This window comes from Vitis riparia, chromosome 10, assembly GCF_004353265.1.
Source record: "Vitis riparia cultivar Riparia Gloire de Montpellier isolate 1030 chromosome 10, EGFV_Vit.rip_1.0, whole genome shotgun sequence".
In the NCBI taxonomy this organism is placed as follows: domain Eukaryota; kingdom Viridiplantae; phylum Streptophyta; class Magnoliopsida; order Vitales; family Vitaceae; genus Vitis; species Vitis riparia.
Window position 1 is genome coordinate 9,102,527 of NC_048440.1, and position 13,788 is coordinate 9,116,314.

General features: G+C 32.2%; 2 protein-coding genes across 3 annotated transcripts; both read left to right on the plus strand.

Annotated features, from left to right (window-relative positions):
- The first annotated feature begins 2,926 nt into the window (after positions 1-2,926).
- Positions 2,927-8,519, plus strand: LOC117923015 (pentatricopeptide repeat-containing protein At4g21300). 2 transcript variants are annotated; one of them, XM_034841277.1, is made up of 2 exons: positions 2,927-5,695; positions 8,261-8,519. In XM_034841277.1, the coding sequence occupies exon 1, from the start codon at positions 3,010-3,012 to the stop codon at positions 5,569-5,571; it is 2,562 nt and encodes an 853-aa protein (XP_034697168.1). In that variant the 5' UTR covers positions 2,927-3,009; the 3' UTR covers positions 5,572-5,695; positions 8,261-8,519. The 2 variants fall into 2 exon arrangements, with proteins under 2 accessions (XP_034697168.1, XP_034697169.1); XM_034841278.1 differs by lacking the exon at positions 8,261-8,519 and adding an exon at positions 5,782-5,989.
- Positions 8,520-11,055: 2,536 nt separating this feature from the next.
- Positions 11,056-11,748, plus strand: LOC117923067 (RING-H2 finger protein ATL65-like). The gene has a single exon (XM_034841318.1). It carries the CDS (start codon positions 11,056-11,058, stop codon positions 11,746-11,748), a length of 693 nt encoding a protein of 230 aa, XP_034697209.1.
- The last annotated feature ends 2,040 nt before the right edge of the window (positions 11,749-13,788 follow it).

Below are 13,788 nucleotides of genomic sequence, written 5' to 3' on the forward strand. Positions count from 1 at the left end.
ATATGAAGAAAATACAAGGGTTATGGAGAGGAGAGGGGGAGTAGGAATCTCACTCTTTACTTCAAAACCCGAAAAAAACCCTAAATATGAAAATTAAATATGGACATAAACAAATGGGGATAAGGAGAAAAGAGAGAACTCGGAAAGATGCCACCCGAAACAACTAGAATATCTCACTCGAAAACACCCAACAACATGAAAACATCCAACAAAACATGAAGACAACTGAAAACACCCAAAAATAACAGCCAATGGAGATGAGTGGAAAACACAAGTACCTAGATAAGAGTCGAGTATGGAGAAGAGAGGAAAATATGAGGAAACTTGGCAAAAGGAGAAGAAAACAGCTACCCGACTCGGCTATGAAGGATAAGTGGAGAAGATAGCAAATTAGGGGGGGGGAAGAGGAAAAAGGAGAGAGAACAAGAGGGGGAACAACTACTCGGTCCGGCTATGGAGAATGATTGGAGAAGAAAACAAATTAGGCGGGGGGAAAACGGGAAATGGGTGAGAGAATAGGATGTGGAACAACTACACGATCAACTATGAAGAATGAGTGGAGATGAGAGCACGAGATAAGGGTGAGAGAAGCTACACAACCGGCTATGGAGGAGAAGAGAGCAAATTAGGGAGGGGGGGGGGGGGGGGGGAAACGGGAAAAAATAGAGAGATGAGGAGAGAATAGGAGGGGGAGGTACCTAGTTTCAACTGGTTTTTTTTTTTTTTTTTCCTTTTCATTTGGATGGTTGAGATTTAACCTGTTTCATCCAACGACTAAAAAAAAAAAACCGAGGCATGCTACATCCGGAGGCATTGTAGAATTCTCCTAATAATAATAATAATAATAATAATAATGGAAAATGAGTATGAGGGGAAAGTGAGGGAATGAGAGAAAAGAGAAGGGGGTCGTCGACTGGTAGTGGCTCATTGGCGACCCTACCATCGACAGTGATGGTTGACGGGTTTTTGGGAAACAAAACAAAATAAAATAAAATAAAATGGGAAGAATAAAATGAGAGAAAATGGGGATGGAAGGATGTCTAAAAATGCGTCGGCGGGAATGGGTGTAGGGGTGGAGAACTGCAGGGAGAAGAAAAAAATGCAAGAGAAAATAGGGCGGGCCCTATGCAGGTGTTCGGAGTGGAGTGGAGTGTGTGTTGTGGGGGAGGAAGAAGATGGAGAAAAAAAAATGGGAAAGGAAAAAAATGGGTCTCGGCCTATGTGGGAGTTAGGGGAAGAAGAAAAAAGAAAAAAAATGGGAAAAAGAGATGGGCTGCCGGCTAGGAATGGGAGGAGAGAAAGAATGGAAAGGGAAAGAAATGGGAGTCGATCCTCCCTTAAAAAAAATGGGAAGAAGAAAAAAAATTGAAAAGAAAACAAAAAAGATAAATGAGAAGAGAGAGAAAGAGAGAAGAGAGGGTATGCATGTGGCCGATCAGTGTAGGCTTGGGGGAGGGAAAAAAATCAAGAAGAATGAGGAAGAAGAAATGAGGAAAAGAAATAAGAAAAGAAAAAAAAAATTCAAAAAAAAGGAAGAGATGAGATGGGGGGTGGCATTGGGAATGAGGGAAGGTAAGGGGGTAGGTGAGGGTAGGTGGAGGAGAGAGGAGAGAGAAAAATAAAAATAAAAATAAAAATAAAATACAATAAAACATAATAATAATAATAATAATAATAATAATAAAACAATATACAAATTTTTTATTTAAAAAAACAAAGAATTAAATGGTGAGTGAGTAAAAAATATCACATATAATCAAGATTTAAAATCTAAGGACAAAATTTGGCTCAAAATCAATGTAAAAATAAAATTTGGACAAATTTTGGGGTTTACAACTTATTATTATTATTTTTTACTTTTCATTTTATTTCTAAGAAAAGTGAAAACTAGTATTAGAGTATGTTTGAAAGTTGTTTTCAAAAATAGTTTTATGTTTCACATTATCATCAATTAAAAAAACAAAAAATAACTTTCTGTTATAAATTAGGGTGTTTCTTGAGAACAATTTTACTTGTTGTCAATTGTTAAAGGGTTATTTTAATAAATAATTAGACAAATATAAAGAATATTTGAAAATAAAATATTACATATAAATATTATGTTTTTAAAAATATTTAAAAAATACAAACTAGATTAAGAATATTTTAAGTCCTTAAACAAAATTTTGTTCCATAAAACATTATATAATAATTTTCAAATTCATTTTTCAAAAGCTATTTTTTAAAACTATTTTCAAAAATACTTTTCAAATAAAGCTTTAAAGCTTCATTTTCTTAAACTTAGAGCTTGTTTGGTAAGGTGATTTAAAAACAATTTTGTATTTTAAAAAATATAAACTATTTAAAAAAATTTCTAATATTGTTTCACCGTTGTTCTTTGGAAACAATTTTTAAAAATAAAGTGAAATAAAGAATAATTTTTAGATAACAAATATGAGTTGTTTTCATCCGTTTTTTAAAAACAAAAGGAAAACATGAGTATGTTTGACCATATTTTATAAAACTCATTTTTAAAAATTATTTTTAAATTAAAGGTTATATTTTTTTTTTATATAAAAAAAACAAGTTTAAGAAAACATGACCAAATAGACTTTTATTCTCCATTTCACATTGTTTTTGAAAATTGTTTTCAAGTAATAACTATCAAATAGTAGTATAAATTTTTAAAAATAGTTTTTTATCTTTAAAAATAAAAATAAAATTATTTTTAAATCTCACCGCTACATAAACTCTATTTTTAAAAATAGAGAACAATAAGTATATGGAAGCTTCAGCTATTTTTTTCTTTTCCATTTGTCCCCTAAAAATGCAAAGGGAGAAAGAGGGAGGAGGCAAGGGCTGGGCCTCGAGCTTAAATCACAGGGCAGGCCTGGTCCACGCCTTGGTCCAAATGACTTGATAACCTTCCCCGAGTGCAGTATAAAGGTTGTTTCCTTCAATTTTGAACAGACTGCCAAAAAACTTTTTTTTTTAAATTTCTCCCAACAAAGATGCTGTGTTTCACTCAAAATGCACCACAAAAATCTATCTTCAATCTATAAATGTTTCTTACCAAGTACCACATTTAAGCTCAAGTCCTTTCACACAAATTCCATAAACATTGGAAAGCCACTTCAGTTCTCTATACACAATGATGACTCTTTGGCACCCCAACTTGTATCAATCTTGCAAACCTGTACCGACCCTTCTGGTCTCTCACAAGGTCGCCAGGCCCATGCCCAGATGCTTGTCAACGGAATTGGCTACAATGGGATTCTCGGTACCAAGCTTTTGGGGATGTATGTGCTTTGTGGTGCCTTCTTGGATGCTAAGAACATATTTTATCAGCTTCGACTTTGGTGTTCTGAGCCTTGGAATTGGATGATTAGGGGTTTTACTATGATCGGTCAGTTTGATTTTGCCTTGTTGTTTTACTTTAAGATGTTGGGTTGTGGCACTTTGCCTGATAAATATACTTTTCCTTATGTGATTAAGGCTTGTGGTGGCTTGAATAGCGTGGCCTTGGGAAGGGTAGTTCATGATAAGATTCAGTTTATGGGTTTTGAGTTGGATGTGTTTGTGGGTAGTTCTTTGATAAAGTTTTATTCGGAGAATGGTTGCATTCATGATGCCCGTTATTTGTTTGATAGAATGCCGAGCAAAGACGGTGTTTTGTGGAATGTGATGCTTAATGGTTACGTGAAAAATGGGGACTGGGATAATGCTACAGGGGTGTTTATGGAAATGAGGAGAACTGAAACTAATCCTAATTCTGTAACATTTGCTTGTGTTCTGTCTGTCTGCGCTTCTGAGATAATGATTAATTTTGGTTCACAGCTTCATGGGCTTGTTGTCAGTTCTGGGTTGGAGATGGATTCTCCAGTAGCAAACACATTGTTAGCCATGTATGCAAAATGTGGGCACTTGTTTGACGCACGTAGGTTGTTTGATATGATGCCTAAAACTGATTTGGTGACTTGGAATGGGATGATTTCTGGGTATGTCCAGAATGGGTTTATGGATGAGGCTTCATGTTTGTTTCATGAGATGATTTCTGCTGGTATGAAACCAGACTCTATCACATTCTCAAGTTTCCTTCCATTGCTTTCTGAAGGGGCAACTCTCAGACAAGGTAAGGAAATTCATTGCTATATTATCAGGAATGGTGTGTCCTTGGATGTGTTTTTGAAGAGTGCACTTATTGATATATACTTTAAGTGCAGGGATGTGGAGATGGCACGCAAGATTTTCGACCAAAGAACCCCTGTAGATATTGTGGTGTGCACAGCTATGATTTCAGGTTATGTACTAAATGGGATGAATAACAATGCCTTGGAAATTTTCCGTTGGTTGCTTCAAGAGAGAATGAGAGCCAATTCGGTAACACTGGCAAGTGTCTTACCTGCTTGTGCTGGTCTGGCTGCCTTGACATTGGGGAAGGAATTGCATGGTCACATACTCAAGAATGGACATGGGGGAAGCTGCTATGTAGGAAGTGCAATAATGGACATGTATGCAAAATGTGGAAGATTGGACTTAGCTCATCAAACTTTTATTGGAATATCTGATAAAGATGCTGTCTGTTGGAATTCAATGATCACAAGCTGTTCCCAGAATGGCAAACCTGAAGAAGCTATTGATCTTTTCCGTCAAATGGGGATGGCAGGAACCAAGTATGACTGTGTGAGCATATCAGCTGCTCTTTCAGCTTGTGCAAATTTACCAGCACTCCATTATGGAAAGGAGATCCATGCTTTTATGATGAGAGGTGCGTTCAGATCTGACCTTTTTTCTGAGAGTGCATTAATAGACATGTATTCTAAATGCGGGAACTTGGACCTTGCTTGCCGTGTTTTTGACACGATGGAAGAGAAGAACGAAGTTTCATGGAATAGCATTATAGCTGCTTATGGGAACCATGGTCGCCTCAAGGACTCTCTTAATCTGTTCCATGGAATGTTGGGAGATGGAATTCAGCCTGACCATGTCACATTTCTTGCCATTATATCTGCTTGTGGCCATGCGGGGCAAGTTGATGAAGGAATTCACTACTTTCGTTGCATGACTGAAGAATTGGGTATAATGGCTAGGATGGAGCATTACGCATGCATGGTTGATTTATTTGGACGTGCTGGCCGTTTGAATGAAGCCTTCGGAATGATAAATAGCATGCCATTCAGTCCAGATGCTGGTGTATGGGGGACTTTACTTGGAGCTTGTAGACTTCATGGAAATGTTGAGCTTGCAGAAGTGGCATCAAGAAATCTATTTGATTTGGATCCACAAAATTCCGGATATTATGTATTACTATCAAATGTACATGCAAATGCTGGGCAATGGGAGAGTGTTCTTAAGATACGGAGCTTGATGAAGGAAAGAGGAGTGCAGAAGGTACCTGGTTACAGCTGGATAGATGTCAATAACACCACCCATATGTTTGTTGCTGCAGACAGAAGTCACCCACAGTCTTCTCAGATCTATCTTTTACTGAAGAATCTTTTCTTGGAGCTGAGAAAAGAGGGTTATGTTCCTCAACTCTACCTTCCAATGCACCCACAAACCATGGGGTTACAGTCATCAGAAAAAGGTTGATCATTGCTTTTGATGGTGGCAGCAACTGAAAAGGGCAACTACTGTTGCTAGTGAAGAACAGTAAGCAGTTGAGCTGCAGCTTTTGAAGTTGTTTATCTGCTGGCCTCCTTGGTTTTTTCAGTTGGTGAGTCACATCTTAGATTTTTTTCTAGCTTAAAGAAAATCTCCAAGCTTAACCTATGACAAGTTTTCATCTATTTTCTAATGTAGCAATGGAAGAAATATCATATTACCATTCATCAAAAATAAATTTCCAAGTATCTTGAAGATGCAGAATTGAATCCTCTTCGTTATCTTGCTAACTGAAGTAACAACAGATTTAGTCATCTAATTCCTTATGATGCTGTAGTGCAATAATTTTTCGCTGATACTGTATTGAACAGACTTTTATGATAATTGCACAAACATGAATAAGTTATTCATAACCTCATCAAATATGTTCCCTTTTATTTTTTGTGTGTGTGTTTCCCTAGGAGGCAGAAGCATTGTGTAGATTTTAAGATTCTGTTTGGATTGCAAAAAGTACAAGGGAAAGGAAGAACAGTAGGTAGGCATTTGAAATTTCTTTTTTGATTTACTGTCAAAAATATGAAGGGAAATTAAATATAATGAAAATTAGTTAGAAATTTATGTATTTTCAATTTTTTTTCTTTTAATAAAAATAAAAGAAGAAAAACAAATTTGGAGAAGTAGGTGGAGAAAACCTTAAGAGCCTATTTGGTGGAGTTTTTAAAAAATGTTTTCTGTTTTAAAAAACAGAAAACAGTTTTTAAAATTCATAACACTGTTTGATTATTGTTTTTTATTTCTAATTTTTAAAAACAAAGTGAAATATAGAACAGGTAAAAATTGTTTTTACCTATTTTTAAAAACAATAGTGTGTGTTTTTCTAAAAACAATAGAAAAACACACACTATTATTTCTCTTCTACATAATCATTATTTAATTTTTTTTTTGCTAGGCAAATTAACTCCAAATTAAACAAGACTTAATGCATTGAATTTGTTAATAAGTCTATTAGAGTCCGCTAGGCCATGCTTTTTGAAACTTGTTTTTAAAAACTGTTTTTTATTCTTTAACTTAAAAACAGTTTTTAAAAACAAGTTTAAGAAAATATGGCCAAACTGGCCTTTAATAATTTAAAATCTATTTTTTGTTTTCTTTGACTTTTCCTTTCCTCTCATTTTTCCCTCTACTTTCTTCCTTTGTACTTCCTCTCAAACTTTCCAATTTCCAAATTGTTGTGGCTACAGGAAGTATGAAAATGTGAAACGTTGTTTATATAGGATAACAGTTCATGATCTGAAAAACAATAGCTCAACATATAGACTGAAATGATCCAAATGACACCTTATTTTTCCTTTCACATTTTTGACTTTGAAATTCAATGTGACATGGTCATTGACCATGTCACAAGGTAATACACCATCAGAGGAACAAAAAGATAAGTACTTTATATGATTAGGTTAAACCAAACAATATACCCATACAGAGTGACATTGTTGCTTCCAATTTAACGTCTGCTTGTGGCCTAAGGCCAGAGAAACTGTTGCTCTAGGTTGTTGTTTGACTGGACCTGGGACATTTAGGTTGTTCTCCTGCTGCCTTTGTTACTCTCTACCACTGCTATTGGGATTGCTTTAGTGTTTAAATAGTCCATCTGATCTTAGCCCACTCTGCAATTATGTGATGCTTCAACTGCTATAGGCTCTTCTCGATGGTTGTTTACACATCATGCTAGCTTTCTAGGTACCCCAGTCTCCTTGTTGATTCTCTGTTCTGGTGCTTGTCTATGACTGGTAAAGCCCCTCTCTTGTACACTGTTCACCTCTACTTTCTCAGTCTCAAATTTTGATATAAATGGTCACCTCTAGCTCTTTCTTTGGACTTGATTTTGTAATACTTGGCTAGGACCTGTAGCCATATTTCTTTGCCAAACATTCGTTATTGATAGAGAGAAGTGGCGGCTTTAAAAGTTTATCAGAGGCGCAAAGGAGTGGACTCCAAGGACCAAGCTTTAATTTGGCACTCTCTGGATGATAATGAGCTTAGTTGGGATCTTATATAAGTCAATATGGGTTCAACCTAGGAAGTACTTTCAGAAATTAAGTTACGGGCTTAGTCAATAATTATAAGTTACCATTTTCAGTCATTATTATTATTATTATTTTCCAACAATCTTTAATGTGGTCAGTAATCAGTCCAAGTTTGTCATTTTCAAGTTGCATTTACTGGGTCTAGTTCCAAGGAGTTATAAGTTCCTAGAAAAGTCTTATTTAGTAATTGATTAGTCTTTTGGAAGGAATGCATGAATTTTCAGCAGTCAGTTTTTCCTTTGAGAGATGCAAAGAGTACTTGGGTGTGAAGCCTAAGGTTTTTAAGAGTGATTCCTAAGGTCCTTTCAATCATACTCTCCTTGCAATTTATTTTCTGTACTGCATCAGTTATACTGCTAAAAGTTTCTCTAAATTTGTCTTCTGCTCACAATGTTCTACATTTCATGCATCTAGTTTACCGTGGAATTGGGACAAACATAGACCTGCCCAGCTTTAAACAAGGATTAACTGCATCTTCTGATGGTCCTTGACTTGAGCTTCCGTTGTCTTTACCTTTCTATTATTATGTTTGGTTTATCATATAATAACGGAGGTCATGTTTCTAACTTGAGATTTTGATACTTGACCTGCAGTGCTGCCCTTCCCTTTGTGTTTGCGAGCTCCTATCTCTTTATGACATTCAAGGTTCCAGAGCAGTTGGTCATTGAGCTAATTGTAGTTTCTTCTACCTTTGATCCAGTTCATCCTGTCTAGGGCATCAGCTTTCTTCATGGGCTTGCACTCACACCTGCGCACATGCATGCATGCACACGCACGAGCACACACATCGACAATATCTCCTTTATTACTTTGAAATCTGGCCATTGAATTAGCTAAACTTGCCATTTCTTCCTCCATTTTTTAACTTGTATTTTCACATTTAAGTATTATAAATGTTTTATTTAATAAAATTTAAAATATTAATATTATTTATATAAAAGATGAAAAAAATTAATACTATTGATTTTTAATGATATATATAATTTTTTATAATTATTTTTAATTTCAGTAAAATACAAATTATATATTTGTCACTGTTCAACCACGACCACCGATCCAATTGTCGAACCATGGACCAATAACCTTTTCAAAAAGCCAAAAAAACTCACGTCCAAACTTCTCTGCTTATTTTGTTTGGCTTCCTTGATTTCTGATATATATATATATATATATATATTGGCGATATTCCCCAATTTCCTCTAATTTTTACATGCATGCCAACAAAAAGCATATCCACCAAGGCATAAATATCAATGGAGAAGAGAGTAGATACAAAGATGAGGCATAAATTTCAATGGAGAAGAGAGTAGATACAAAGATCATGACAATATGTAATATTTTTAATTTTGAAATGTACAAACAAATTTCATGAATTCCTACAAAATTAGCAAAAATCTATAAGAATAAAAATTTTGTATTAAAAGTTAATTGATTGTGAGGTACAATCTCATTCTTAATATTGTCTAAAGTGAAATTTTTGAGACTTATAGGAACATTTTGTGAAACATTTTCTTCTTTATAAACCCTCTCACCATAGGTGAAATTAAGGAATTAAATTTGTAATCTTTTAAAAGATAGTTACTTGATTTAAAGAATTTAATTCCTTAATTTTAACAACTTGTCTCATTCATTAAAACTATGTTTGGTTTTTAGAAACTTTGAGAAAAAATGTGAATAAAAGAAAATAAAGAGGAAAAATAAAAGAAAAGAAAGAGCAAAGGAAAATAAAAAATAAATTCAAAATCAATAAATTATTTTTATACATTTTTTCAAATTCATTTTACTTATTTTCCTCTTTAATATAAGGATTAAATAATTTTAAAATGTATAGAATTCTAATTAATTCTAATCATATTTTATTTTCTTTTATATTTTTCACAAGTGAAACTAAATATAAAAAAAATTCACTTTTCTTAGCATTTTTTTTTTCTTTCATTTGTACTTTCTAGGAACCATAGCCTAAAGAAATTTGCCAATAAGAGAATACTTTTTTTTTTTAATTCTCTTTTGATTTCAATGAGAAGATTTATTTCCTTAAATTTGTCAACAAAAGATATTTTATTTTTAATTTTCCTTTGACGACTTCAATTAAAAGATATGATTTTATTTGTAAAACTAAATTTTATAACTTTCTTGATGTTGCCAAGTGTCACATTTTGAATACATGTCACGTGTAATTGGAAGTCATAATTTTAAAGATCAATTTAATTATAAGTTAATTCATTTTATGATAATATAGAAGAGGGGAATTTACTTGTCATTATAATCGTTATTAGCCGTGCAATTACCCGGGCAATCCCACACAAGAAAATCCCTTACTAAAATATCGGATGTGGATAATATTTTATTATTTGAATATTATTTTCATAAGTATTTATTCAAAAATAATTGGAATAAATAAATAAATAAATAAAAGATAAGGCTTGTTTTCCTTGTTTTTTTGTACGAATATACTAAATATATTGAATAATTCATTAATTAAAATATAACACAAATATCTTTCATACTAAACAAATTCTATTATATTATGAATGTCAGGATAAAAAAATAATATCAATTTCCTTAATTTCATAAAAAAAAACCCTTTAAATAATATATATATATATATATATATATATATATATATATGTAAGTGTTGAAAAAGTTTTTTATAAGTTTGTATATATCCTAATTGATAAATAAATAAATAAGTAAATAAGCAAATAAAATAAAAAATAAATCCATTGGCCCAAATTATCTCATTCGCAAAAGGAGAAATAGTGTGGCTTAAGAATCATATTGAGTATGAAAGAGTATCGGAATTTCATTTCGTCATCATTATAAAATAAGAACCTTCTAAAAAATAATTCTAAGTTTTATAAGTCTGAATTACTATTTTATGATTTTATTTATTTATTTTTTAAGTGTATAAAAACACATTTTTTCTTGTCAATTTTTTTTCCATGTCACTATAGTGAGAGGATCCACGTCATTGCAGCCAGACCCATGCAACGACTGATTCCTATTTTACCATGCTAACGCTTACAAAATAAATAAAAAGATGAAGTCATTTAAATTTAAAAATAATTAACCAATTTTTTAACTATTATAAAAATTAATTTCGTAAAATTCTATTTTCAATAAAATGAGAGAATATAATAAATTATGAGATAATAAAACATAAATAGATTATTATATATACCATATCAACAAATAAGATTAATTATTAATTAATAGTTAAAATAATTAGAGTTATTTACTTTTAGAAAAACACCCACAATTAAAAGTGGAGAACTGCTTGTGGAATTGTAAATCATTGTTTCCCATTCCATCTCTAATTACTAAGCTACGGCCATGACCACTCCTATATATGTAATGTACCACGTATCATAGCTCCTTAATTATCAAGATGCCTAACTACAAGCAGCAGGAACATCTTGTGATGGATGATATACAGAGGGTGGAGAGTTGGGACTTCATCCCAATCAGATTGCTCAGATACGAGACAGCTCAATACTACTTTCCATTAACGCCTGGTGATACTATGGGCATGATTATTAAAGAAGATCATACATTTATAATGGAGCAAATATTCAAGATAAGGCACGACGTGCTAATATCATATCCTGCCGCTGATTCATTCTTTTCTCCCATTCTCAGAAACTATGGAGTCTCACCCGACGACCAGGTACGTATCATACGACAAGTCTCCGCCTTGGCTCGCTCCATGAAACTGCCTATTGTGAGATCAATTTCTGTGTTCATCATGGATGTGATTGTAGTTGACATTAGTGAAAGCCGAGAGCTTTGGGAAATTTTGGATTTATATGGGGAGGAAGGTCATGGGGATATTGGTATGGACATGGAAGAGGATCAAATGATCAAGACCGTGCCGGCGACTAAATCATCCATCGATAAGTTGGAGAGGGTTGGACTTGATCATTCACAAGACTGTTCCATTTGTTTGGAAAGCCTGCCAATCGGTTTGCAAGTTGTCCGGATGCCTTGCTCTCATGTTTTTCATGGTGATTGCATTGTTAAGTGGTTAGAGAGGAGTTGCCACTGTCCTGTGTGTCGCTTCCAGATGCCATGTGTTGATTGATTTATATTGGAGATACTCTATGTTCCATAACTTTTAGTTTTAGTTTTCTTTTTTCTTTTAATTATTTGAATTCAATGTTTGTAACAAAAAACCAAACAATATGAATTGTTTGATTTCAATAATTTAATTAATTTTTTGGTCACAATACACTAGTCAAATAAATATATATAAGTGGATAAAGATAAAATTTGGTTTTTTATTTGATTTAATTTTGTTCAACAAATCAAGGTAAGTTAGGGGGATTTTATTTTATTTTATTTATTTTTAAGTGCCTTTGACCATTCAAAATAACTCCTTTTCGGCTTAGTTGCTTTTATAGTTTTTTTATTTTTTTTTACAATTTCTTGCTACCATCAATAAGTAATCCTCTCGTCTATTTTAAGGAACCAAAAAACTATCCCATTGAAGTTGATCAAATGTAAATATATTGAAAATTTTCATTAGATTCTCCAATAAGTAACTGGGAATTAATATGATCTTTGAAGAAGAATGAGAAGGATATAAGACACTTGTTTTGATTTCTTGTTTCACAATATGATTGATGTTCCTATAGTTTTTATTTATCAATCATAAGTAATGTACTATATTAATCATTTTCTTAATGTATCTAACTTAGGCAAGTTTGATGTGATCGCCAATATAACTTGAACCTAATATCGTTTTTGTAGTTTTGGGTTGAGTAAAATTGTATTTGAGTTAAGTATAATTATGTTTGGGTCAAATTTATACTGACTTGCATAATTTGTTTAATAAATAGGTTATTTATTTATTTGTTTTAATCAAATTACATAAGACAAATTTTCCCTAAATGGAGATATTTAATAATCATGCTGATTAACCTAACTATAACTTTAATCTATTTAACCTAAATTTGGCTCATTTCAAATTCAATTTTAATAAATAAGCTAATTAGATTATAAACATGTCAAGTATAGAGGCTAATCATATAGATTTAACAAGACCTAACTTGACTTCGTATCTAAGTTTATATTTTTTACCTAATTATTATTGTGTCATGTTGAGGTTGAACTTTTAATGTCTAAGCTTTAACACCATACAAATGTAACCCACCAAAACCAATTACCACTATAATATATATATATATATATATATATATATATATATATATATATATATTATATAGGGCTACAACTTGGGTGGGTTAATGACAAATCTGAGTCTAATTTGAATTAAGAAATAATCAACCTAAATTCAATTCAACCCGAACTCTAACATACGTTACTTAACCTAAACCCAACAACCTCATTTTTCTAAACTCGAGTTAAATTTGAGTTGTTTAAGTTAGACCCGAATTAATTGGATTAGACTCTGGTTTGTATAATTCAAAATCTATTTATGATATTATTTTAATGTATTTATATGAAAATTTAAATGAGATTAATAGAGTCATATTAATTAAGATTAATGGAGTAAATCTTAATAATTTGATAGAGTTGAACGTGAAAGCATCCAAGTAAATCTCTCAATTAATCTCATTTGGGTTATGGTTGGTTTGCCAACAAGAATGGCATAGTCAACACATAATCCAAACTTGACAAGATACTCATCTTTGCCAACAAGAAGAAAATAATAGAAAATTATATTAGGGGGCCACGTGAAAATGATTATTATAAAAATATTTTTAATTTATAATGTTTTTATTAATAGCATTTTTATAACGTATAATTTTATGAAAAATCAATTGGATAATATAATAAAGAATTATTAAAACTATTTTTCAATTTTTTAAAATAATTTTTAAAATTTTATAAAATATCTAGATTTTGTACCAAGAACTTCTCGTATTAGAAGAGTCGCTTCCAAATATACTTCAGATACAATCTTATTAGACGTTCTAGTACGATTATCCTCATCACTCACAAGCTTTAGAGTAGAAATCTTACCTTAGAGATGCATTTCTCTATCCATCTCTTTTTATATGATAAATGGATTTTCATTGAAAGCTACAAGCATCGTGAATTCAAAAGGATAATCATATCTCACAAATATTTTAGTATTTTAAGACACTCATTCTATCTC

What these genes read in the sequence shown, in the direction of transcription:
- LOC117923067 (XM_034841318.1), top strand. Translation starts at nt 11,056, where the DNA reads ATGCCTAACTACAAGCAGCAGGAACATCTTGTGATGGATGATATACAG.
- LOC117923015 (XM_034841277.1), top strand. Translation starts at nt 3,010, where the DNA reads ATGCACCACAAAAATCTATCTTCAATCTATAAATGTTTCTTACCAAGT.